The sequence below is a fragment of the Lepidochelys kempii genome, chromosome 8 (assembly GCF_965140285.1).
Source record: "Lepidochelys kempii isolate rLepKem1 chromosome 8, rLepKem1.hap1, whole genome shotgun sequence".
In the NCBI taxonomy this organism is placed as follows: Eukaryota; Metazoa; Chordata; order Testudines; family Cheloniidae; genus Lepidochelys; species Lepidochelys kempii.
In genome coordinates, this window is record NC_136387.1 from 23,514,205 (window position 1) to 23,540,800 (window position 26,596).

Sequence of the window (26,596 nt, forward strand, 5' to 3'; positions counted from 1 at the left end):
ATGACAGTTGAAACATGACACAGAAATTTGATTTTGGGAGAGGAGGTGGGATTAATATTTGGAATTTATCAAAGTGCTCTAGGTTCCCTTTATTACACTAATACCTACCTCATAGATAGCACTTTTCATTTGATCTCAATTCTTTGCACATTAGGTCAGCGTCATCCCCATTTTAAAGATGGGGAAATGGAGGCACGGAGGGGAAGTGGTTTGCCCAAGGTCACACAGTGAGCCAATGGCAGAGCTGAAAATACAACCCACTTCTCCGGAGTCCTGCTCCCATGCTCTATCCACTAGGCCAGTTGTTTCCTGACCTGGGATAGGAGGAGGGGGGATACAGCATAACTTTAAAATGGAAAAACACACACACTTGGGGCAGTTTGTGCCTCACTTGTAAAATATTAAAATTTATTCAAGTTGCTTGTCATGTACCTGTTTGCTAACAACACTCATTAAGGAAGAGTAATATTGTCAGCCCAACCGCTCCTCCTTCAGGGCTCTTCCTTCTCCCCACACTACACCCTAATGCAGCCAGACAGGGAACCAGGAGTGGCCAGCACCAGTTACAAGTCACCCACCTGCTGTCTCCCAGCCCCGAATAAGAGCAGTAGTAACATAGTCTGTTAATGACTTGGGGAGGAAAGGGTGTGCACAAAGACAACCTGGTGGTGAAAAAAGCTGACGCGTGCAGAGGGTTGAGGAAGAACAGACTATCAGGAGTGTGACAAAGAACTGTGTAGAGAAAGGAGAGGGTTTGGGAACAGAGAAACAAGGAAGTGAGCAAAAACACTGAACCGATGGTGGTGAAAGGAAGGCTGAATCAACAGTAGCACGTTTATGAAAAACACTTTGAGAGCTACATAAGACTTGGCAGCAATGGAAAGCTGGCCCCCAATACGGATGCCCAGTTAAGTGAGGCTAATTCAAAATAAGCCTCAGGTGTCTCTGCATCTCTCTCTGAACGAGAGAGTCTCACTCCTGGGAAGGATTTTAAAGCCTGGCAGTTGTAGGGTAAGCTTCAGTAAAGTAAGGGCAACCAGGTTGTACTTACCCCAGAAAGGAGCATTTGGTATTACCAAGGCATTTAGTCAGCATTTTCCAGCTGGGCAGTAAAGCTAAATCCTCATAAGAACGGAATGTTTAGGGGGAGATAAATTAAAGACAGGGGACAGCGCCAGGCATGGAGGACACCTAATGAACTTCACTTACCTGTGTTTATCAAAAACTCTGCCGTTCTAGGCCTATAACAAGCTGGATGACCTATTGTCAACACAAACTGTTGACCACTCAAGAAGGTAGCTAGGATTTTCCTCACACAAGTCACTGACATGCAGAAGACATCTGGGGAAAACAATTTTCTGGACACATTGCAAGGCCTAGAACTCTCCAACCCTGTGGCCAGAGAGACGCTTTGTCTTCTCTGACCAAAGGTGTTGGCAGGAGAATGGGTTTGGTTCCCCCCCCCCCCCCCCGAGAGATTAGCATGCCATAGTTATCTCACTGTAAAATCTGAAGTGAAGACAAGGCACCTGTAGTTTATACTGTGGGATAGGTAGGCTATTACTCCCCCCACCACCAGTCAGTGACCTCGCCTAGTTTATCTCATGGCAAGTCTACCGGTGCCTTGCCTCCACTGTGTTTTACAGCAGGATAATCAACACAAGTTAGTCAAGCTGTAGTGAACACACAACTGTTTTTTTGGTGGGTGAAGACATAGCCGGAGCGGTAGAGTTAGGAGTTGTCTATATGGTAAAGTTATACCAGTTACCATAATGTAGCCATATAAAGTCTTATCTACCAGCATAAAAGGAAAGGGTTTAAGCTAAACAAAAACAAAAAACACACACACATACCAACCGACAAGTGAAAATCAAAAAGCTACAAGTTATAGAAGAGGGAGAAATTAAATTCACAGTGAAGTCTTATGTGCCATCCTACCTAACTTAATTTCTAACAGTGACCAGGAAACAATTTACTGCGCTTCTGTTATTTATATTGCACTAGCACATACATATGCCAATCAAGAACTGGGTCCTCATTGTGATAGGCACTGTACAGACAGATGATACCCACCCCAAAAGAATTACTGTAAGTGAATGGAAAACCCACCACACCGAACTTGTTAGAAGCCAAACAGACAGACTGCCTGCCCATGTGTCAATGAAGCAGTTTTGCCAACTAGACTGAATAGGGCCTGTGGAAGCTTTTCTTTAGCTCACTAACAACATATGTCAGGTGCCCGGAAAAGCGAGCCTCACTGGCTTAGAGCACACTCATGAGCAATGCTCTTTCTCAGCCTTTCAGTCAGAAAGCAGCTCTCTCTCTCCCACCCACCCCTCCTTCTAGTCTCAACAAAGGAGTCTGCAAATGCATCTTCTCTCAGACAGCTGAGACTTGCATTGCTCTAGCTTTTGGAAGGCAGCCCACAATCCTCCTTGCTGAAAGCAAGCAGCTGAGCTGCCCCCATCAAGGCACAGGGCACTTACGCATTCATGCTGTGCTGTCACTAATGACTTTCTCCAACTGTGCATAGCAAGGGGGCCACAAAGCAGAACCCACTGGATGAGTTGGAAGCCACTCTACATGCTCAGCAGGAGAACAGGGTGGGGAGAGATTGTCCATACCGGACCTCAGCTCAGGGAGCGTTAATGTGTTCTGCTTTTGCTCCAGTTCCCTCTATTTTTTCTAGTGCTAACTCAGCTCTTGGGAAGCACACTGGAGGATTAAGAAATTGGGTAAACTCTGTAATATGGTAACACTCTGTTAAAATGAGAGATTTGATTACTATAATCCTGTATAATGTCTTCTTAAACAAAAGCTCGCTGTTGTAATGATTGTTTTGTTTCTGATATTTACATGGCAAGAATCTGTGAACCTGTTAATACTTCCTAAATAAACAGTAATAAAAAAAAGAAAAGAAGAAGTTGGGTAAAAACCCTCTGAGAAATTAGAATGTTCTGGAAGCAACATGGCATTGAATACAGTGAAGCAGCCAACAACAGATTGCTCATGGAGTTTGGCTAAAAAAATAACTACCTTGCAATGAAAGCAGAACCCTCAAGAGGCGAAAGAGGGGCAATAACTAAAAATTGTGAAAAGAAAAGGAGTATTTGTGGCATCTTAGAGACTAATCAATTTTTATTTGAGCATAAGCTTTCGTGAGCTACAGCTTCATCATGCATCCGATGAAGTGAGTTGTAGCTCACGAAAGCTTATGCTCAAATAAATTGGTTAGTCTCCAAGGTACCACAAGTACTCCTTTTCTTTTTGCAAATACAGACTAACACGGCTGTTACTCTGAAACCTAAAAATTGTGCGAGTGTTCAAAGCTGTCCTGTGTTAACTCATGGAACTCATGTTAACTCATGTTGCCTAAAGCCAGCTGCTCTTCAGGGAAGAAAGGAGAGCAGGATTTTATACTGATAAAAGCCGAGTTCTCTTTAGGGGTAGTCTAAACACAAAAAGTGGTACTGCTTTAACTCTACAGGTATAGTGGAAGCTGTGCATTGTCCTTCCCCCTAAGTGCACAGGTGGCTATACCAGTATAGCACCTTTATGGCGGAATAACTGTGTCCACACTATGGGTTGTGCTGGTATAATTTATTTTAATTCCTAATCAAAATAGTTATATTGGTATAGAATTCAGCATTTGTAAACCAGGCCTTAGTATATTACTGGACGACAGGTTTTAAGTTATGGTGTGGCTTTGCAGAGTGTTAACCAGTTGTTTCCTTTACTGCAGTCAAGACTACGTACGCAATTTAGAGATAGGGTTCCCTCTGCCTCAGAGAAATTTTACAGAGAAAAATCTCCCAGTCTTGTACTCTTTTCCCAGAATAAGGACCACAGCAATGCTGTCTGAATGGGCACCCAAACAGCCTGATTCAGGAATCAAATGCCTTTCATCTCCATAAATTGATAACTCTGGGATGTGTGTCAATCTCTGTAGCCTTCCTGAACGAGGGTATTTAACTGCTTCTGAAAGCCATTTTCAAGCTACAGATTCCCTGTGAACCACGACTGAAGCAGTCTCAAATCACACTTTCTAAAACTACTGTGAAGGTTTTGTCCCATCCGCATGAACATTCGTTCATTTTCAATGCCGACTCAAGGGGAACAGCAACAATCCATGTTATTAGTGTGCACAGGACTTGAATATTAATCCCCTCAAAACTGCAGAAACCTCCTCCACCCCTCCCACTCTGCACGCATTTGAAGCGGTAGTGGCAAGCAGGTTACAACAACTCAATGATTTTTCAAGGGACACACACGCCTTGGTTACAATGATTTCAAATTCCAATATGATTTGGCTGGCCAGCACAAGTGGTCCCAGATTGTTCTGGAACTGCAAGATCCTTCCCATTTGTCAAACATTTTGTAACTAGTAAGTTACTTTACCTGCCAATAAACACAAAGATGTAGGCAAGCGTACATGGTCTTCAGTTTTTTTAAAAAATGCAGCTGTGACATTCCCCTCTGGTGTTATCTAGACCAGTGATCTGCTAGGCCACTCCAATCCTTGACTCTGGGAGCCAGCCTTACCCTGCTCTGCTGCGAGAACCCCCACTCCTGGGCTGTTCATGCACAGCCTCTGGAAGGTAAGCTGCTCAATGCATCCTGAGCCTTCCGAAGACACCCAACATGACAAACTCTGCATCGGATACCACACAATCATTTTATAAAGATGAACGTGGGGAGGGGGAGGGGAGGGTGTTCTTTCGAGGTACAGAGCGTCACAGCACCACAAAGTGCTTTTTACTAAAGCTGGTAGGGAATTTTTTTTTTTTAAATTTCTTCACAAAATGTGAAAGAAAAAAAATATCAAAAACGTTCAGGTTTTTAAATCAACAACAGTACCCCTTCTGGGTTTCTGTTTATGTCAGCCTAAGAACTTAGTCAAAACTAGACACTTCCCACAGAATGTCCATTTTGATGAAAAAATCAAAACAAAAACCAAATCAGAAACCACATTTCAAATGAATAAAACTTTATCAGCTCTACTTTCCACAGGTTTCGGATTAATTCTCTTTGCTTCATGTAGTAATTTATACACTCTTGTTTTGAAACTACCACAACAAATGTTTTGCCACATGGACTGAAAAATTATCTTCTCATTGTTTTTAAAAGATTCTCTGTTGAAAAGCTATACAGCTTCTTACAGAAATGCTCTGTAGGAAGTTATAATAAAGACTGTTCCCTCGGCTTGTTTCTGCAAGCGTGGCAGTTTTCTTTCCTCCTTGCTACAGTGGTAGAAGAAGCTTGTACCTATAGATGTACCTATACAGATATTCAGAGAAACCACACTTACAGGGTGGTTCAGTAGATCAAAGTTTCTTGAGAGAACTCTCTCAAGCTGATGCTTCTCAGGGCTTGTCTAAGAGGAAAGTTTACAGGCATATCTCCCCATGTGGACACTCATTGAGGAATAAGAGTACCCTTTTCCTGGTTTAGCTGGTGCTACTTTGACAATGATACAATATAAACCAGAAAAAAACAACCCACTTATTCTAGAAGAACAGAATATCCAGATGGAGTTATGCCAGTATAATTATATGGGTATATTTCTCCTTGTATGCAAACTTAAGACTTCAGTCATTTAAGGCCTCATCTACATGCAGATTTTGTTCTACTCTAACTATTTTGGTAAAACTTGTGGTGTAGAAACAGTTATAAAGGTGATGCACAGGAATAAGCTATTATGGTGCAACCATGCTGACACTGGGAAGGGGCGGGGGGCAGGGAAGGTTTGTACTACTTTCCAGAGGCAGATTAGGATGTTACTGCGCCTTCCCACCCCTTCTGCCTGCGGTCACCCTGCGCTCCAGCTGGGGAGCAGGGTCGGGATGTAGGGGGCTTGCCCCACTCCACTCCGCCCAGCGCTCTGGCAAGACCCCATGCCCGCTCCCTTGTTGGAGCACCAGGTGTGTGTGTGTGTGGGGGGGCAGAGCAGGGCAAGCCCCCACACCCTGACCCCACTCCCCAGCAGGAGCACTGGGCGGAGTGGATTTGGGGGTGGGGGGCAATTGGCCAGGCCCCTGAGCACAGGCCCTGTTGGTTCAGTGCCTAAGCCAACATGGACTGCTTTACCTGTACCAATATAAAACTATTCTATTTAGAAAAAAAAAGTCCTTACTTATATTTAGGTTACCACACATCTTAAAAGTTACTCCCTCCTTACAATGCTCAGAGAAGTCGCAAAATATTTTCCTCTACTGCTGTCATAAGGAAGCTTGCAAGTTCCCTTTTGCCTTACTACACCTGAGGTGACCTGCAAAAGATTTCCTCCTCCGCCCAGTTAGGGGACTTTTTTGTTTCTTTATATAAAGGGCAGCCTGAAAAGTTTCTCTGCTTGTTTTTAACCCTAGAAGTTGGAGGTCTATAAAGACTAATCTTTCCTGACTGGAGGAGGAAATGAGGTAGCGATCCTTGCAAGGTATACAATGTTAGTAGTCACAGTACTCATCCCTTCACTCGAAGTGTATGTCAAATCCCTTCATTCTGTCTCCATAATGGTAGTCACTGAAGTTAAAGGTGTAAAATCCTTTCCTTAAATCTGATTGAAGAACTATTGAAATGATAGCTTAACAGCACTCTTGCAGGCTAGACAAAAAAAAAAAAAAAAGAGAGGGGTGGGGTGGGGAGGGGAGGGCAGAGAAGTCTGAAAGCTTTGAGACCTCCTTCATCCATCATAAACAGAAGGACAACTACTATATTCTCTTACATTAAAGAGACCTGGAAAAGTACTTTGAATTGGCATTACTTCAGCAGTCGCAAGCTCCTCTTGTAATGTAATGAAGTTATGCAGTACTAGAAATTTTAAAACATGAGCTGCAAGTTGTGAAGTTCAATCCTGAGCTTGCATAAGTGTTCAGGGATATTTAAATCTGGTATTTTGTTTCAAAAAAGTTAGACTGGACCAAAATACCAGGCTCAAAGAAAAGACTGAACTAATTTTAGCCAATGCAATTATTTGGTTTCTTCTCCATTCCAGTTTTAATCATCTTTTACTGTAAGGTAAGTCAGCAACTAAGTGAACATTCACCAATCATAGTCCTGGTCTACACTAGGAGTTTAGGTCAAATTTAGCAGCGTTAAATCGATGTAAACCTGCACCTGTCCACACGATGAAGCCCTTTTTTCGACTTAAAGGGCTCTTAAAATCGATTTCCTTAATCCACCTCTGACAAGTGGATTAGCGCTTAAATCAGCCTTGCCAGGTCGAATTTGGGGTACTGTGGACGCAATTAGACAGTATTGGCCTCCGGGAGCTATCCCAGAGTGCTCTATTGTGACCACTCTGGACAGCACTCTCAACTCAGATGCACTGGCTAAGTAGACAGGAAAAGGCCCGCAAACTTTTGAATTTCAATTTCCTGTTTGCATGGTCACCTGCAGCTTGCCACGCTGGCCAGAGCTCATCAGCAGAGGTGACCATGATCATAGAATATCAGGGTTGGAAGGGACCTCAGGAGGTCATCTAGTCCAACCCCCTGCTCAAAGCAGGGCCAATCCCCAATTAAATCATCCCAGCCAGGGCTTTGTCAAGCCTGACCTTAAAAACTTCTAAGGAAGGAGATTCTATCACCTCCCTAGGTAACACATTCCAGTGTTTCATCCTCCTCCTAGTGAAAAAGTTTTTCCTAATATCCAACCTAAACCTCCCCCACTGCAACTTGAGGCCATTACTCCTTGTCCTGTCCTCTTCTACCACTGAGAATAGTCTAGAACCATCCTCTCTGGAACCACCTCTCAGGTAGCTGAAAGCAGCTATCAAATCCCCCCCCTCATTCTTCTCTTCTGCAGACTAAACAATCCCACTTCCCTCAGCCTCTCCTCATAAGTCATGTGTTCCAGACCCCTAATCATTTTTGTTGCCCTTCGCTGGGCTCTCTCCATTTATCCACGTCCTTCTTGTAGCGAGGGGCCCAAAACTGGACACAGTACTCCAGATGAGGCCTCACCAATGTCGAATAGAGGGGGACAATCACGTCCGTCCATCTGCTCGCTATGCCCCTACTTATACATCCCAAAATGCCATTGGCCTTCTTGGCAACAAGGGCACACTGCTGACTCATATCCAGCTTCTCGTCCACTGTCACCCCTAGGTCCTTTTCCACAGAACTGCTGCCTACCCATTCGGTCCCTAGTCTGTAGCTGTGCATTGGGTTCTTCCGTCCTAAGTGCAGGACCCTGCACTTATCCTTATTGAACCTCATCAGATTTCTTTTGGCCCAATCCTCCAATCTGTCTAGGTCCCTCTGTATCCTATCCCTGCCCTCCAGCGTATCTACCACTCCTCCCAGTTTAGTATCATCCGCAAATTTGCTGAGAGTGCAATCCACACCATCCTCCAGATCATTTATGAAGATATTGAACAAAACCGGCCCCAGGACCGACCCCTGGGGCACTCCACTTGACACCGGCTGCCAACTAGACATGGAGCCATTGATCACTACCCGTTGAGCCTGACAATCTAGCCAACTTTCTACCCACCTTATAGTGCATTCATCCAGCCCATACTTCCTTAACTTGCTGACAAGAATACTGTGGGAGACCGTGTCAAAAGCTTTGCTAAAGTCAAGAAACAATACATCCACTGCTTTCCCTTCATCCACAGAACCAGTAATCTCATCATAGAAGGCGATTAGATTAGTCAGGCATTACCTTTCCTTGGTGAATCCATGCTGACTGTTCCTGATCACTTTCCTCTCATGTAAGCGCTTCAGGATTGATTCTTTGAGGATCTGCTCCATGGTTTTTCCGGGGACTGAAGTGAGGCTGACTGGCCTTTAGTTCCCAGGATCCTCCTTCTTCCCTTTTTTAAAGATTGGCACTACATTAGCCTTTTTCCAGTCATCCGGGACTTCCCCCGTTCGCCACGAGTTTTCAAAGATAATGGCCAGTGGCTCTGCAATCACAGCTGCCAATTCCTTTAGCACTCTCGGATGCAACTCGTCCAGCCCCATGGACTTGTGCACGTCCAGCTTTTCTAAATAGTCCCTACCTACCTCTTTCTCCACAGAGGGCTGGCTATCTATTCCCCATGTTGTGTTGCCCAGCGCAGCAGTCTGGGAGCTGACCTTGTTCGTGAAGACAGAGGCAAAAAAAGCATTGAGTACATTAGCTTTTTCCACATCCTCTGTCACTAGGTTGCCCCCCTCATTCAGTAAGGGGCCCATACTTTCCTTGGCTTTCTTCTTGTTGCCAACATACCTGAAGAAACCCTTCTTGTTACTCTTGACATCTCTCGCTAGCTGCAGCTCCAGGTGCGATTTGGCCCTCCTAATTTCATTCCTACATGCCTGAGCAATATTTTTATACTCTTCCCTGGTCATATGTCCAACCTTCCACTTCTTGTAAGCTTCTTTTTTATGTTTAAGATCCGCTAGGATTTCAGTTAAGCCAAGCTGGTCACCTGCCATATTTACTATTCTTTCGACACATCGGGATGGTTTGTCCCTGTAACCTCAACAGGGATTCCTTGAAATACAGCCAGCTGATGATGGAGTCCCAGAATCGCAAAAGAGCTCCAGCATGGACCGAACGGGAGGTATGGGATCTGATCACTGTATGGGGAGAGGAATCTGTGCTATCAGAACTCCGTTCCAGTTTTTGAAATGCCAAAACATTTGTCAAAATCTCCCAGGGCATGAAGGACAGACGCCATAACAGGGACCCGAAGCAATGCTGCGTGAAACTTAAGGAGCTGAGGCAAGCCTACCAGAAAACCAGAGAGGCAAATGGCCGCTCCGGGTCAGAGCCCCAAACATGCCGCTTCTATGATGAGCTGCATGCCATTTTAGGGGGTTCAGCCACCACTACCCCAGCTATGTTGTTTGACTCCTTCAATGGAGATGGAGGCAACACAGAAGCAGGTTTTGGAGACGAGCAAGATGATGATGATGAAGTTGTAGATAGCTCTCAGCAAGTAAGCGGAGAAACCGGTTTTCCCGACAGCCAGGAACTGTTTCTCACCCTGGAGGCAGTTCTCCCCAAACCCACCCAAGGCTGCCTCTCGGACCCGCCAGGTGGAGAAGGGACCTCTGGTGAGTGTACCTTTTAAAATACTATACATGGTTTAAAAGCAAGCATGTTTAATGATTAATTTGCCCTGGCATTTGCAGCTCTCCTGGATGTACTCCCAAAGCCTTTGCAAAAGGTTTCTGGGGAGGGCAGCCTTATTCCACCCACCATGGTAGGACACTTTACCACACCAGGCCAGTAGCACGTACTCGGGAATCGTTGTGGAACAAAGCATTGCAGTGTATGTTTACTGGCATTGAAACAACATCCGTTCTTTATCTCCCTGTGTTATCCTCAGGAGAGTGATATCATTCGTGGTCACCTGGTTGAAATAAGGTGCTTTTCTTAAGGGAACATTCAGAGGTGCCCATTCCTGCTGGGCTGTTTGCCTGTGGCTGAACAGAAATGTTCCCTGCTGTTAGCCATGGGGGGGGGGGAGAGGAAGGGGGAGGTGAGGGACTAGCCACGCGGTGGGGGGAGGCAAAATGCGACCTTGGAACGAAAACACGTGCTGTGTATGTAATGTTAACAGCAAGGTTTACCGTGAAAGAGTGTAGCCATTGTTCTAGAAAATGTCTCTTTTTAAATACCACTGCTTTTTTTTTTTTTCCTCCACCAGCTGCATGTGTTTCAATGATCACAAGATCTTCTCCTTCCCAGAGGCTAGTGAAGATTAGAAGGTGAAAAAAAAAACAACCACACTCATGATGAAATGTTCTCCAAGCTCATGCTGTCCTCCCACACTGACATAGCACAGACAAATGCGTGGAGGCAGACAACGTCAGAGTGCAGGAAAGCACAATATGATCAGGTGGAGAGGTGGCGGGCTGAAGAGAGGGCTGAAGCAGAAAGGTGGCACCAGCGTGATGAGAGGAGGCAGGATTCCATGCTGAGGCTGCTGGAGAATCAAACCAATATGCTCCAGCGTATGGTTGAGCTGCAGGAAAGGCAGCAGGAGCACAGACTGCCGCTACAGCCCCTGTGTAACCAACCGCCCTCCTCCCCAAGTTCCATAGCCTCCTCACCCAGACGCCCAAGAATGCGGTGGGGGGGCCTCCAGCCACTCCACCCCAGAGGATTGCCCAAGCAACAGAAGGCTGGCATTCAATAAGTTTTAAAGTTTTAAAATTTTAAAAGTGCTGTGTAGCCTTGTCCTTCCCTCCTCCACCACCCCTCCTGGTGCTTCTCTCCTCCACCACCCTTCCTGGGCTACCTTCGCAGTTATCCCCCTATTTGTGTGATGAATTAATAAAGAATGCATGAATGTGAAGCAATGACTTTATTGTCTCTGCAAGCGGTGATCGAAGGGAGGAGGGGAGGGTGGTTAGCTTACAGGGAAGTAGAGTGAAACAAGGGGCGGGGAGTTTCATCAAGGAGAAACAAACAGAACTTTCACACCGTAGCCTGTCCAGTCACGAAACTGGTTTTCAAAGCTTCTCTGATGCACACCGCACCCTCCTGTGCTCTTCTAACCTCCCTGATGTCTGGCTGTGCAAAACCAGCAGCCACGCGATTTGTCTCAACCTCCCACTCCGCCATAAATGTCTCCCCCTTACTCTCACAGATATTGTGGAGCGCACAGCAAGCAAGCAGTAATAACAATGGGAATATTGGTTTTGCTGAGGTCTAACCGAGTCAGTAAACTGCACCAGCGCGCCTTTAAACGTCCAAATGCACATTCTACCACCATTCTGCACTTGCTCAGCCTGTAGTTGAACAGCTGCTGACTACTGTCCAGGCTGCCTGTGTATGGCTTCATGAGCCAGGGCATTAAGGGGTAGGCTGGGTCCCCAAGGATAACTATAGGCATTTCAACGTCCCCAACAGTTATTTTCTCATCTGGGAAGAAAGTCCCTTCTTGCAGCTTTTGAAACAGACCAGAGTTCCTGAAGATGTGAGCGTCATGTACCTTTCCCGGCCATCCCAAGTTGATGTTGGTGAAACGTCCCTTGTGATCCACCAGTGCTTGCAGCACTATTGGAAAGTACCCCTTGTGGTTTACGTATTCGCCAGCTTGGTGCTCCAGTGCCAAGATAGGGATATGGGTTCCGTCTATGGCCCCACCACAGTTAGGGAATCCCATTGCAGCAAAGCCATCCACTATGACCTGCACGTTTCCCAGGGTCATTACCCTTGGTATCAGCAGATCTTTGAATGCGTTGGCTATTTGCATCACAGCAGCCCCCACAGTAGATTTGCCCACTCCAAATTGATTCCCAACTGACCGGTAGCTGTCTGGCGTTGCAAGCTTCCACAGGGCTATTGCCACTTGCTTCGGAACTGTGAGGGCTACTCTCATCTTGGTATTCTTGCGCCTCAGGGCAGGGGAAAGCAAGTCACAAAGTTCCATGAAAGTGCCCTTACGCATGCGAAAGTTTCGCAACCACTGGGAATCATCCCAGACCTGCAACACTATGCGGTCCCACCAGTCTGTGCTTGTTTCCCGAGCCCAGAATCGGCGTTCCACCGCATGAACCTGCCCCATTAGCACCATAATGCCCACATTGCCAGGGCCCATGCTTTGAGAGAAGTCTGTGTCCATGTCCTCATCACTCACGTCACCGCGCTGACGTCGCCTACTCGCCCGGTATCACTTTGCCAGGTTCTGGTGCTGCATATACTGCTGGATAATGCGCATGGTGTTTAATGTGCTCCTAATTGCCAAAGTGATCTGAGTGGGCTCCATGCTTGCCGTGGTATGGTGTCTGCACAGAGAAAAGGCGAGGAACGATTGTCTGCCGTTGCCCTGATGGAGGGAGGGGCGACTGATGACATGGCTTACAGGGAATTAAAATCAACAAAGGGGGTGGTTTGTGAGAAATGGTCCCCTCAAGGATAGAATTCAAAACCTCAAGGATAGAACTCAAAACCGGGTTTAGTAGGCCATTGATTTCACAGAGGGGAGGAGAAAAAGAATACAAAATAAATCTGGTCTATTTCTTGTTTTGAGCCACTTCATCTATCTTTATTCATCTGGCTGGCAGCAGACTGTGCAGTACGACCGCTAGCCATCATCATCTCCTGGGTGCTCGGCAGAAGACTGTGCAGTATGACGACTAGCCGTCATCTTCTGCTGGCTGGAGGTTAAAAGACAGCGCACTGCCGGTAGGATTGAATCGCTACGAGACAAAACAAGGGAAATGACCTGGCTGAGTCACTCCCATGTTTGCCCAGGCGCCCGATTAAAAGAGCGCCCAGGACTATGTTGACGACAGCTACCAGTCATACTGCACTGTCTGCTGCCAAAAGGCAATTAACTGCTGCTGTGTAGCAATGCAATACCACGTCTGCCAGCACCCAGGAGACATATGGTGACGGTTAGCTGAGCGGGCTCTGTGCTTGCTGTGGTATGGCATTTGCACAGGTAACTCAAGAAAAAAGGCGCAAAATAATTGTCTGCCCTTGCTTTTACGGAGGGAAGGAGGGAGGGAGGGAGGAAGGAACGGGGGCTTGACGATATGTACCCAGAATCACCTGCGACAATGTTTTAGCCCCATCAGGCACTGGGATTTCTACCCAGAATTCAAATGGGTGGTGGAGACTGCGGGAACTGTGGGATAGCCACCCACAGTGCAACGCTCCGGAAGTCGACGGTTGCATCGGTACTGTGGACACACTCTGCTGACTACATGCACTTAGAGCACTTTGTGGGGACACACACAATCAACTGTATAAAACCGCTTTCTACAAATTCAACCTAATTTCGTAGTGTAGACATACCCATAGAACCACAGAATACCAGGGTTGGAAGGGACCTCAGGAGGTCATCTAGTCCAACCCCCTGCTCAAAGCAGGATCAACCCCCAATTTTTGCCCCAGATTCCAAATGGCCCCCTCAGGGATTGAACTCACAACCCTGGGTTTAGCAGACCTATGCTATCCCTCCCCCCAAAGAACTTGGAGACGCTGGGGATTGAACCCAGGGCCTCATACATACAAAGCATGTGCTCTACCACTGAGCTACATCCCAGCTCCGCTATATTTCTAAAATGATACAACAATCTCCACCTTTTTCAGAGCTAGGAAAAAGGGGCAACACCTCTCTAGATTTAGAAACATATACCAAAATCTGTTGTCTGTTCCACCATAGTGTTATGAGGCCTTAAGTGTCCTTTGTATGGTAAAATTATCCTAGCACAATCCATTTCAGGAGAGACCATAAGTAGGATCCTTGTGGCTACATCAGTGCCATCCACCATTTGCATAGCCTTGAGCGCAGAGATGGGGCTGAACAAATAGTTCTCTTTGTCACGGGTTCATTTTCAAGACAGACCAAGCATCTTGAACAAGTAGGACAGTGTCACGTTAATCAAATGGACACCAGTTGCTGTGTAACGTTTTAGTACATATTCTGTGCTTATAAATTTTCTAGCCAGGTTCTCACTCAAGTCTACATCAATGGATCTATGAAGACATCACTGTAACCAAAAGTTCTCCAATGGTACAAGAGTTTAGGGTTTATGTAGAGCTATTGGCTGGGAACCCTGAACTTCTTTGCCAAGTTAAAAATCCCTTTCTTTAAGATCACTTCTTAAAAACTTCCCTGAAATGCAAGAGTTTAACAATTCAACTTGTTCTTTAGTTCGGTTACTAAACAAAGCTACTTTAAAAACACGTAATGTTGGTTCAGAGGTATATTGGCAAGCACATACAGCTGCCACAGTGTGCTTTGGTAACTGCCTTCAGCTCAGACATTAGGAGGTCCTATTCTCCAATGTACTGAATGATCCCAGCTCTCTTTGGTCTCAGTGGAAGCCAAGCGTGGCATAATTTCAGGCCCAAATTGATGAATTTCGGAAGAAGTTATATCTTACATTAAAATTATCCCCTGTTGAATGGAGAATAGCAGCTTGTGCGTTACATAAAACAAAAGCAACCATCTGCTTGATCAGAAAAAAACAAGCATGTTACTAGGCAGCAGTGAACTTACTTGCTAGGAGAAGGCAGGCAATCGAAATGACATACAGTTGCTTGACAGTAATATCGTAGTGATCCATAAAGAGGTCCAGTAAGTAGACAGCAAGGTGCCGTGCTGTAGGGCAGAGATTGCAGCGGCTACTGAGGACAGTCAAGAGGTCAGTAAAGTAGCGGCGCATCCCAATCTGTGGTGAGTGGGCCTTATAGACAGGCAGTTTCAGTTCCTACAAGGACACAACAGGAGGGGAGAGAGGTATTAGAGTGAGTATTTGTTTCAACGACCAGAATGCCCAAACCAATACCCGCCACCTACGATGGTAAGTGCTTAGCAACCACAGCAATAAGATTTACTCAGAACGCAGAGCTGTGTTAGTGCTAACATGTTTTGAAAGTCAGTTAACTTCTAATATGTTTGAGTCATTCATTCATTTTCCTTAGGAGGCTTAAGGTACTTGATTTTGCACAGTAAATTCTGGTTTAACCCAGCAATAACCAGTTATTGCTTTCCATAAAGAGAGCTCCAACACTATCCAGACTCAGAAACAAAAATGATCATGAGGAATAACTGAAAAGGGACATTGGTGCAAAATTTGACCTGACAAAGTCAGGTTCTGTACTATAATTTCTTAAGGCACAGGGGTTCATTTTATTTCTTACGCACACACATTCCATACAGAACACCTACACTTTGCTAGGTCCTTTATAAAACAAAACTCCTTCCTTGTTCTACAAATTAAAAAAGCATTATTGTATTGTGTTTAAAACCCAAATATTGCAGAGTAGTGGTACCCTACAAAAAGACCATTGAGTAGAAAGAAAGCAGTTTATTTCCATTTCCATGGGGGCTGTGGGAAACAGCAGCCAGCACATCCCTTGGCCCATGCCGCTTCCTGCAGCCCCCATTGGCCTGGAGCAGCGAACCGCAGCCAGTGGGAGCTGCGATCAGCTGAACCTACGGACGCAGCAGGTAAACAAACCGTCTCGGCACGCCAGTGGCTTTCCCTGATGGGCTATGTGCCAAAGGTTGCCAATCCCTGCACAAGTGCATAGATCCTTAGAAACCAAACACATACCACAATAGTGACAACTGCCTCTATCATGCTTTGTCTACTACACTGGAAAATTCAGTAAATGCTCTTATTCTAGTATAGAAGGGCCTGTTTTCAGTTTAGGTCACTTAAGAAGGTGTTTAAGAGCCAAACTAAAATGAAAATGTTGACATAGGGAACTATACTTAGACGGTAAGCTCTTTGGGGCAGGGACTCTTTGTTCTGTGTTTGTATAGCGCCTACCATAATGGGATCCTGGTCCATGACACACTCTTAGAAACTACCACAATACGCAATCACAACTAGTAAAAATTTCCAGTGTAGACAAGGCCTTAGAATAGGTCTTCGCTGCATAAGTAACGGCTGATCTACACTACAAAGTTAGGTCAACACAAGATGACCTATTTTGGCCTATTTGTGCATGCATCTATACGCAAATTAATCTCCAGCTGATGTAAATGCCCCATTACAGTGACAGTCAAACCACCTCCCTAAATGGTTTGGAACCATGGGTAACCTACTCAGGTTGATACAGAGCAACTGCAGACACTGTGTGACACGTGTCAGTCCAAACAGTCCTTCAGCAGCTTCCTTCCCACAATGCCCCATTCTCCACTATAGAACTGGTGCTGAGCCACAGACCTGCTGCTTTTACAACAGGCTGCATGCCATACCTGGTGAAGACCTCACCAGCACCCCACAGACCATAGATCCCTCCAAGGAGCCTGAGACAAAGACCTCTGCTGTGAACAATGAGGAGAAGGAAGAAGATGCGTCTGAGGGTTCCAGCCATGCCACAAGCCAGGACCTGTTCGAGACTCCACCACAGTCTAGCCAGTCCTGCCAGGTGAACACAGACAAGCTTGAAGACGAAGGAATCTCACGTAAATGTGTGTATACATTTTTCCTTACAATGTTCAAACCCAAAGATAGTGCCCAGCCCCAAGTTCATGAGACATAGATATTGACTTTTCATTGTTTTGCTCATATGAGAAGAGGTACGGGTACAACAGAGGTAGAGTTGGCATGTGCTTGTTTATGTGAACAGGGACACCCTTTTCATCCTGCTGAGAGAACTTGATGAAAAAAAACTTTCATGTAGATACTCTGCAATCCTCTCCTGCAGGTTTCTAGGGATGACAGCCTTATTTCGTCCTCCGCAATGGGACACCCATGCCACTCTGCGAGGAGTATGGCTGGCATCATCACAGCCAACAGGTTAGCAGCAGGTGGGCCCAGGTGACCTTGCAAGGCCAGTAAGAACTGGGCTCTCTGTGCCTTTGTGACCCTTAGGAGTGAGATCTCAGCTAAAGTCACCACACTTAGGCTGCCAATATTCATTGCCATTGCCCTATACTCCTAACCACAGAATTGGGGGCCAAATTTTATAGCTTCATGCAACAGAAAGTCTCCCCCACCAGGCTGTACTCACCAGGAGTACAAGACTAGTGCTATCCCAAGGTGCTCCAAAGCTGAAGTGTTAATAAGCACCTCTAATTAAAATTCTTTATGGGAGTAAGGGAAGGGAGTTTTGAAACTTTTCCCTTCTCGATGTGACTGTAAATCCAACGGTATGTCTATTTTTATTAGCAACTTCTGGCATGGTGAGCTTAAGGGATGCACCCTTCACACCTGACCTGATGAGAAGGAGAGAGAAGACAAGCTAGGAATTTTCTGAGAGATCTTTCAAGCCAGTGCTGCATCAGAGCACGTAGGTACAATCTGACCGAAAACATGAAAAAAAAAAAAAAGCAATACAAAACAAAAGGTCAGGCAAAAGGCCTAGGAGTCCCAGCAGAACAAGGAGAGGGAAATGCACCAGGATAGCTTTTTTCAGGCAGCAAACCCAAAACACTGCAGACCTTGGTTGATCTACAGGGCCAAACATCAGACTCAGCCTTTGCAGTCACTGGAGAACTACATGGTCACTGCTCCCCCACATATCACTTGGCATTATGAACTGCATCCTTACCCCTACCACTCCACGTTGGGGGGAAAAAGCAAGGCAAACCTCAGCTTCAGATACACTAATCTATGGTTTTCTCAGCCACAGCAGGCTACACTGGACTAACATCCACTTGTGAAAACAAAAAGGACGTGTTTATTTCCTTTTCAATAGTAATTTTAAAAGGTTTCACTCATGTTAAATTGTGTTAGAAATTTGCATGACATTGTCTGCACTTTGATTTTGTGCACTAAACTTTAACGTTCTGTTTTTGGAGACTCAAAGTAGCTTCATTAGCTCACAAATTACAGAATGCCCACCAGCAGTCAAGAAATCAAACAGTACTTTTAAATGCACCTCAAGCGCCACAGAATTCCTAGTCTCAGGAAAACCCCCCACCATGTACAGCACGCACCACACAGTTCACAGCAGCAGGCAAAGCTGCTTTTTCACACCCCTGAGAGACGTAGATGCCGATATAAGTTCCCAGTGGAGGCCAGCCCTTAGTTAAGTAGGAGTCAGGTGAAGTCTTGCCTATCACAGCTCTAAGGATGGAACTCAAACTGGTCTGGACTAAGGCACTTCAGAACTGATTGCGGAAATAAAGGAGCTTGTGCCTGAGTTGTTAATAAAATGAGAAATACAGTGGGAGGTTTGTCTCCAGAGCTCTGGAACCACCATGTCAAATTTAATAGTAAGGGGGTAACATTGACTCACTTTGCACCAGTGTTAGCCACATGCTTATTAAAATTTATTTCATTGTGAAGAAATCTATATAACAACGGCATCAAAATGCATTTCTATGGTGAACTGGCACCATACAGTTTGGTCAGTTGTGACAACATTAACAGAATAAGAGCAGATTTTCCCTCTTCAAGAGAAGGAGCATCTGGATTTGTAGTCAATAAAAAATTTATTCCAGTTGAGGTATATGCTTCTTAGACTTTCCCCACATACCAAATGCCAAGATAGAGAATTCCAATGTTTAATTCCTTTGCCATGCTCCTCTTCTACCTTTCTTCAAATACTACAGGTATTCATGAAATATCCAGCAACTGACTCAATACAAGCAGAAAATTTAGTGAATTATGTGATGGTTGCGGTAGTAAACCACTGCTCAAGTAAACAAAATGGAATTCATCAGCCGAGCTTGTTTTTTGTTTTGTTTTGTTTTTTTTAAATAAATTGACAAAATATTTCCTAGAAATACTCCTGGCTATCATTTCTCAACAAATGTACCAACAACCTGGGATGCTTGCTCTCATACCAGAATTTGCTGTTTTACAGAGTTAAATCAGTGTAACTGCCAAAGCAGGCAATTCAGATAGCAACAGGGACTGATCATTAACATATGCATATATTATTTTACACATATACAAAATAGTTTTAGCGAGGACAAAGTTTACAGTAGTATTCTTGGGATCCCTCTATTGTTTTGTGACAGGCAGAAGTTAATCCAAGGATAGCATATCTCTCTCACCATTTGCTGATGACAGTCAGATTAAGAAAACCAATACTTGAAAGACGACTGTTTCAATACTATGTTTCTAAAATGTAATTGTGAAACAAACTACAGCTATATTTGAAGGATGCTATTTAATCCAGTGGAAAGTTGCCTAAATCTACATTAGGGCCACAGCCAGGTCTGAAAACCAATAATAAAAATTCCCACAGTTTATTCAAATCAGGGAGTCAGCACTAACCAACAAGTTTTTTTTTGTTTGTTTGTTTGTTTTAAAGTTCTCTGTATGCTGGCTTTTCCTTTGCACAGTATGTCTCAGTAAATACCCTATTGCACTGGATCCTCAGATTTCTTATAACAAGAATCTCTGTGTCATAAGAAATAAGGTAAGGTTATTGCCAATTAAGCAACAGCAGAAATGCCTATTGCAGGGGTGGCCAACCTGTGGCTCTGGAGCTGCAGACGGCTCTTCAGAGGTTAACATGCAGCTCCTTGCATAGGCACTGTCTCTGAGGCTGGAGCTACAGATGCCAACTTTTCAATGTGCTGGGGGGTGCTCATTGCTCCTGCTCTGCTCCAGGTCCTGCCACCACTCCAGCCCTTCCCCCGAGCCCACGATGCCCTCGCTCCTCCCCACCAGAGCCTCCTGTGCACTGCAAAAGAGCTGACTGCAGCAGGCGGGAGGCGTGGGGAGGGAGGGGGACATGCTGATTGGTGGGGCTGCCAGTGGGTGGGAGGCGGTAGGAGCTGGAGGGGGGTAGCGGATGGGGGGCTGCTGACATATTACTGTGGCTCTTTGGCAATGTTCATTGGTAAATTCTGGCTCCTTCTCAGGCTCAGGTTGGCCACCCTGGCCTATAGTTTACAGATAAGGAAAAAATCCTAGATAAGGTTACCTTAAAAGTTCACACTCACAACAATTCAACTTTTTCCTGTTTTCTATCTTACTTAGCTGGGGGAGAGGTTCTCATTTTCTCTCCTTGAATTCAATTTCTGCACAGAGCATTAGCATGAAAAGTCAGGGGTGAAAAGTTAACTCCTTTGCAACTGACACTATTTAAACAAACAATCCTCTTGTCAGGAAGCGTTTGGAGAATAGCACAAAGAGGAGTTATGGATCTTTAGTTTCTGTTCTTTTTAAGGGGGAGGCACATGTTCCTTAAATTTAACCTAAACTACCTGTCTTCCAAACTAACTTTCCATTTTTGGCCAGTATTTCAACACTAAGTGAAGTCTGAATGCTTAGTTACAAAGGGCCATGAAACTCAAGAGGGGACTCTGCAATTGATGGCATGCTGTTTCCTACTGAAACTAACTTCAGCTTCTGCAAAAACTGCAGTGTTGTGCCTTTAAGTTTACAAAAACATCTACATAAGTATTCTGGTAAACGTTTCTACGATTAGACAGTTGGCAGTAGTTTAGTGAACAGGTCATTAAGGTTAAGAGTCAGATACTATGTTTATGAAAGCTTGTTAGTGGTTTACAACTGAGGCTTTTGGATTTTGCTGGTCACAATGCAGAGATTATGCAAACCACCTCCCCAACAGGAAGAGGTAGAGAGAACTGACAGGTCAATGACACTTCAGAAGGAACCAGCACAGCAATGGGCAACCTGTGGCTCGCGAGCCACATGCGGCCCATCAAGGTAATATGCTGGCAGGCCATGAGACAGTTTGTTTACATTGACTATCCTCAGCAATAGCCCCCTGCAGCTCCCAGTGGCTGCGGTTCGCTGTTCCCGGCCAATGGGAGCTGCGGGAAGCAGTGTGGGCCGCAGGGATGTGCTGGCTGCTGCTTCCCGCAGCTCCCATTGGCCGGGAATGGCAAACCGCAGCCGCTGGGAGCTGCGGGGGGCTATGGCTGAGGACAGTCAATGTAAACACACTGTCTCATGGCCTGCCAGCATATTACCCTGACGGGCTGTGTGCAGCACGTGTGCTGCAGGTTGCCCACCACTAAACTAGCAGGATGTGTTTGGTCAGAGGACAGGAATGTGCATGAAAATCCACCAACAAAAACCACACACCACCCCAAGTCTGCATCAGACTCCAGCTACACTACTGCTCTATCAGTTCAAAGCTGTAGTGTAGATGGGTTCTAACTATGTTAGGGAGACAGTCCAGGGTTTTAACCTTGTTATGGGGCTACAATTAGATACGCTCCACACGTCAACTTTTAGCCTTATTATAACTAGGTCACCTATTTGTTATAGAATAGATAGGGCTTAAGTGGCAGAGAAACATTATTAATATAACTTAAAAGCTTAAATGAGTCCTCCAGTTCCATTAAGCAGGTAAGTTTTATCAGTATTTCTCCCCCTCACCCCCCCATTTCTAACTAAGCAAAGTTCTAGAAGACTGTGAGGTTAGAGTCTCATAACAGACCTGGGTTCATCCCCACTGCCCTCACTTAAGCACAGGCCTGGAAGGGACACTAAACTATTAGTGTTATCCTTTAAACAGGATGTCAAAATGCAGCTCTCTTGAAATTTAAGATCCCAGGGCTCTTTTTGAGAAGTATACGGGCCAAGTTTCTCCCTCCTTCAACAGAGTCTAACAATGGATAAGGTTGTGTGCAAGCTATTGTTCAATGAACTACCCTTGCCAATTGGTGAAGTATGCCACCCAAATGTCATCAAAACTATATATTATATAAAAAAAATAGGATTCTATGCAGCACCAACACTCTCCTACAATTGAAAGAGATGGCGGAGACCTCCTTTTGAAGAGTACACAACTTGTTCTAAGTGGAGTACACCAGAACTTCCCCTATCCAGTAAGGGATGACAAATATTACTGCATGCACCTACCGGTTTTAAAAAGAAGACAAACTATTTAAATTAAATAATCTTTACTCATGCAAACACGTGGTTCTTGTCTACTGACTTCAAATGGCATCACTGGAAGAGTGATGTTCCATGTTTATGTCTCTAAACCAGGGCTTAATTTGTGCCAGGGCTAGTCAGGGTTGAGCCCCGGCATCTCTGGTTGATGCATCAGCTCTGAATGTAAAAAAAAATTGCTTGAGCCCCAGCACCTCTTTCATTACAAATTAATTACGGCTCTCAACTCCACATCAGACTTGCAGATAAAGGTTTTTTTTCCTAACGGGGAGTCGTTTAGAAGACTCACACAGGCCTGTGGGGAAGATGACTTCTTTCCAAAATTTAATTAAAACTTCGTAGTAATTCACCTAGTATGCTATAGCATGGCCAAGCCAATAAAGCTAACACAAGTAAATCAAAGTCAGAAAATAAAGGATCTGAAAACCACCTTGGCTCTTAGATAGCTCTTTTCATCAGCAGACCTTAGAGTGCTTTAAAAAGGTGGTCACAGTACCTTCATCCCCGTTTTACAAACAGGGAAATTGGGGCACAACAAGGGACACGTCTTGCCCAAGGTCACCTAGCAGCAAGTGGCAGAGCTGGGAACGGAGTCTAGGTTTAATGAGTCCTAATCCAGTGCTTCATCTACTAGAAAGATCACACTGCCTCCTCTTCGGTAACAAGTTGCCAGGTCACGTACTCGCTTTCAGAGAAGAGCCAAACCTTCATAATGTTGTCCCGTTCATCCAGAGGGGAAGCTACCTCTGACCATGTGTATCATATTTTTCATTTCATATTTGTACTGGACTGACAGATTTCTGCCCACTGACAATGCCTTTCAATATACACAGATAAAACTGCACACTTCACTGCTCAGACATTCAAAAATTTAATCTGTTTGCAGCCTACTAAAGAAGACAGACAGGAAGATAAACACACTGTTCTTATGTAAGAGGATGTATTTCTGCTTGAATGCACTCCACAGCAGGCATGTGTAATCACAATATTACCAAACATTCTAATTTCAAAAGACAGTTTAATTGCTACTATGTTTAAAAATCCACTACTTCATGTGTTTCGCTTTGGCATTTTAGAGAGTGTTTCATTAAATTCTCCTTACTCAATTTAAATTATTCAAATGCTCAGCAGCTAATCTGAGGCAGGATCAGAGAAAGGAGTGTGAAAACAGATTCCAACTTTGAGGAAAGAAGAAAGAAAAGATCATGAATAACCATGCACTTTATTAGAACACCTGTTCTTTTCAGTTCCATACATATGGTGCCATCTATACTATAAACAAACTAAAGCTAGAAACCAGTAATGCTATTGTTACAAGTTTCAAAAGCTGGAGTTTTTAAAGTGGACAGATTACATTTTTGTTGCTGGGCTGACAATCCCTTTAGAGGCCCTAACGCAATGAGTTGCTCACTGCTGGTGATGCCTACTTTCATTTTACAACTGAATTAAACTAGAAGGGCAAGTTAAAAGCAAATATTAACATTTTTTCTGTTCATCAAGATGAACAGAAAAGATAAATTGTGTCTCAGACATGCTGGATCCCAGAAATCCTCCTCTAGATTTTGCTTTCAAGATCTGGAAAAGTTACACAGCCTTTTGCAATGTCCTAGTGCCAGCTACCCCTTTGGACAAAAACAAACAAACAACAAAACAACAAACAAACAATTGCCTGATTTACTCAGTTGTGATGTTTGTATAACGCTGAATTCAATTATCTGTGCCAAGCACCTGTAAGTTATTGAAAAGCACCTATCAAATAACATTAGGTAAGGGGTAAAAAGTATAATAGTGGATTTAAGAGGATACAGAATTGAAATGATGAATTACTGTGGCCTCATTTTTAGTACGATCTTGCTTAATTAATAGACCAGGGAAGCCAAGTGTTTCAGAGCTCCAGAGAATGTGTGTAAAGAACACAGGGAAACATTCCCCCCTATTCATTGGGCGAAAGGTGGGGGTGGGTATGTTTTTACTGAAGAATGGTGACCATAAACCTGTTGCTTGTAGTACTTCTGACAACTTGTTTTATTACTATCAGGGTTATCTGGGGGAGTAACTTTTACCTAGAGGAAATATCTATCCCCCAGACACTGTAAAAATGTAAAGTCACATAACTGTTTGTTTTCAGCAGAAGGCATCAGCTCTGTTCAACTATCCACCTGGCTGGAAAGCCCACAGACCACTCATTCCCAAAGCAATTAAGGCGGCCTTTGAAGGATTAAGTTACAATATAAACTCTTAAAGCTTGCACACTCAATGGGCTTTGTGAAATTCAGCCCTGCTCTTACTCACATTGCTTTGAGAAGCTATGTAAGAGGTGAATAAAGGAGGAAATACAAGCAGATCTACTGAGTACTTTTAAATTGTAGGAAATGTGCATATCCTGGAAGGAAGAAAGCCAACATAACCACAAACGCTGGGGGTTGGGGGACAATTCAGTACTCTGTTTCCAAAACAAGCTCAGACCATGTCCTAAATAGATTTTTTTCCTCTTTTTAGCCCTTGTGTGCAAGGAAAAATGCTGACTTGCTATTTAAACTCTCTCTCTTTCTAGAAAAAAGAAGGAGTACTTGTGGCACCTTAGAGACTAAAACTTATTTGGGCATAAGCTTTCTAGAGTAATTATTCCTGCTAAAGCAGAGGTACACTTTTACATCGAACGGAAGCATCAGAAGGCCAATTTCTGTGACATTCTATCCATTTGGTAGGTCCCAAAAACCTCTTGAAAGCTGAATGAATAAAATGCAAGTCAGCCTGCTAGCATGATGTCCTTGCACCACTGACCACTACTACACAGGCTCTAGGCTACTGAAAGGTCATCATGGGCACCAGCACATATACTCAACCCACCTGGCATAGTACTGCTGATGAACAGGGTAGAAGAGAACACTGAAGACTGCAGGGCAGGCTCTGCCTTCTACTCCACCAGTGGCCTTCCAGCTCCTCAAGCAGTCCTCCATGGCACAATCCTGCAAGGCTTAAGTGTTCCCACCCAACCAGAGAAGCCATTAAACTTGTATTGTACTTTGACTTCATTGAGACTAGTCATGTGCTTACAAGTGTTCTGGATCTGGCCAGAACCCTCGAGACCTTGCAAGACCAAACCCTGTGTAGCCTAGCAGAAGCTACCTCCATAGCAACCACAACACTGCTTGCTGACCAGCCAGCCAACTTAGAATGCCAACTCAAGGGATTTATTTCCTCTGTCTTATGAGCACTCCATCTCTACAGCAAAAAACCTCCCAGCACCTTTAAACCCAATTTACACTAGAAGACTTCAGGTGTGCTATGTACATCAGGTGCCTGCCCTCAAGCGCACCACATTCATTCATTACATACAACTAATGAACACACAGCATGGACTGGAGTCTTTCATGCAGTAACACCAGCTCTCAGAGTCCCTGATTATCCTCAGAGTACAGTAATTTCAGGTTTTTGCACACTATGTAAAGTATGGACACAGATATATTATGCCACCACCCTTACAGGTTTTTGTGATTTTATACCCTCCAAAGGAAGGCTCAGTTAGGTTTAATATTAAAATGATCTCCACATGTCTTGTTTTAAAGAAAGTTAAACATTTTCAGAAACTTTCCTTCAGAAATCCTTATGTTGCTAGATGGGAAATGTCTTCTCCGCATTAAATACAAACTTTAAGTACGTTCTTCTGAAGGGGGGGATAATCTGTCAAGAAATTTGCACTGCAAGTCATGGGCTACATAAAGTGTATTTTTCCCCAGTGCCAAATACAACCTTTACTCTCCACTAGATGCATCCGATGAAGTGAGCTGTAGCTCACGAAAGCTTATGCTCAAATAAATTTGTTAGTCTCTAAGGTGCCACAAGTCCTCCTTAACCTTTACTATAGTTTGTTTCTGTTTCAGACTCACCTGCTTAGACCAAGACTAATCTGTTGGTGTGTTCTTCCCTCCCCCTACACCACATCCATGACCAGATTAACATGCTGTGCCAGACCACAGAACTGAAAGTGTTTAGAAAAATCACTCAGAGATCGAGGGGAAAAAAAAAAAAAAAAAAAAGGGGGCTTTGTTTTGTGGGCACCACCATCTGTTTTACCATTTTCTACAGCACAGCACCATAATATACCATTAGGACTCTCAGCAATCTTGTCATAAAAAAGCAGAACAATATTTATGCTTTTTTTGTTCTGTGCTGCTTTTGCAGATTTTCCCATCACTGAAAGCTAATTAGTTAAATACATTGTATTCTTCCAGAACAAAATCAGATGTGCTTCTTCTATTTGACTAGAAACATGCTAAGTCAAATTACTTTTATGTATGTTTGTTTTGTTTTTTATTTATTTATTTTTTAAAAAAGGAAGGATTCCTTCCAAACTC

At 44.3% G+C, this 26,596-nt stretch overlaps 1 protein-coding gene and 1 non-coding gene across 2 annotated transcripts in view; both read right to left on the bottom strand.

Annotated features, from left to right (window-relative positions):
• The window catches only part of CCNJL (cyclin J like), a 47,490-nt gene that overhangs the window by 18,002 nt on the left and 2,892 nt on the right, over nt 1-26,596 (bottom strand). Inside the window, exon 3 of the mRNA XM_073355873.2 lies at nt 14,954-15,164. Coding sequence (XP_073211974.1) covers nt 14,954-15,164 — 211 coding nt within the window. The remainder of the gene's footprint in view (nt 1-14,953; nt 15,165-26,596) is intronic.
• On the bottom strand, nt 13,922-13,998 carry TRNAT-UGU (transfer RNA threonine (anticodon UGU)). Its single transcript has one exon. It is a non-coding gene; the product is annotated as a tRNA-Thr (tRNA).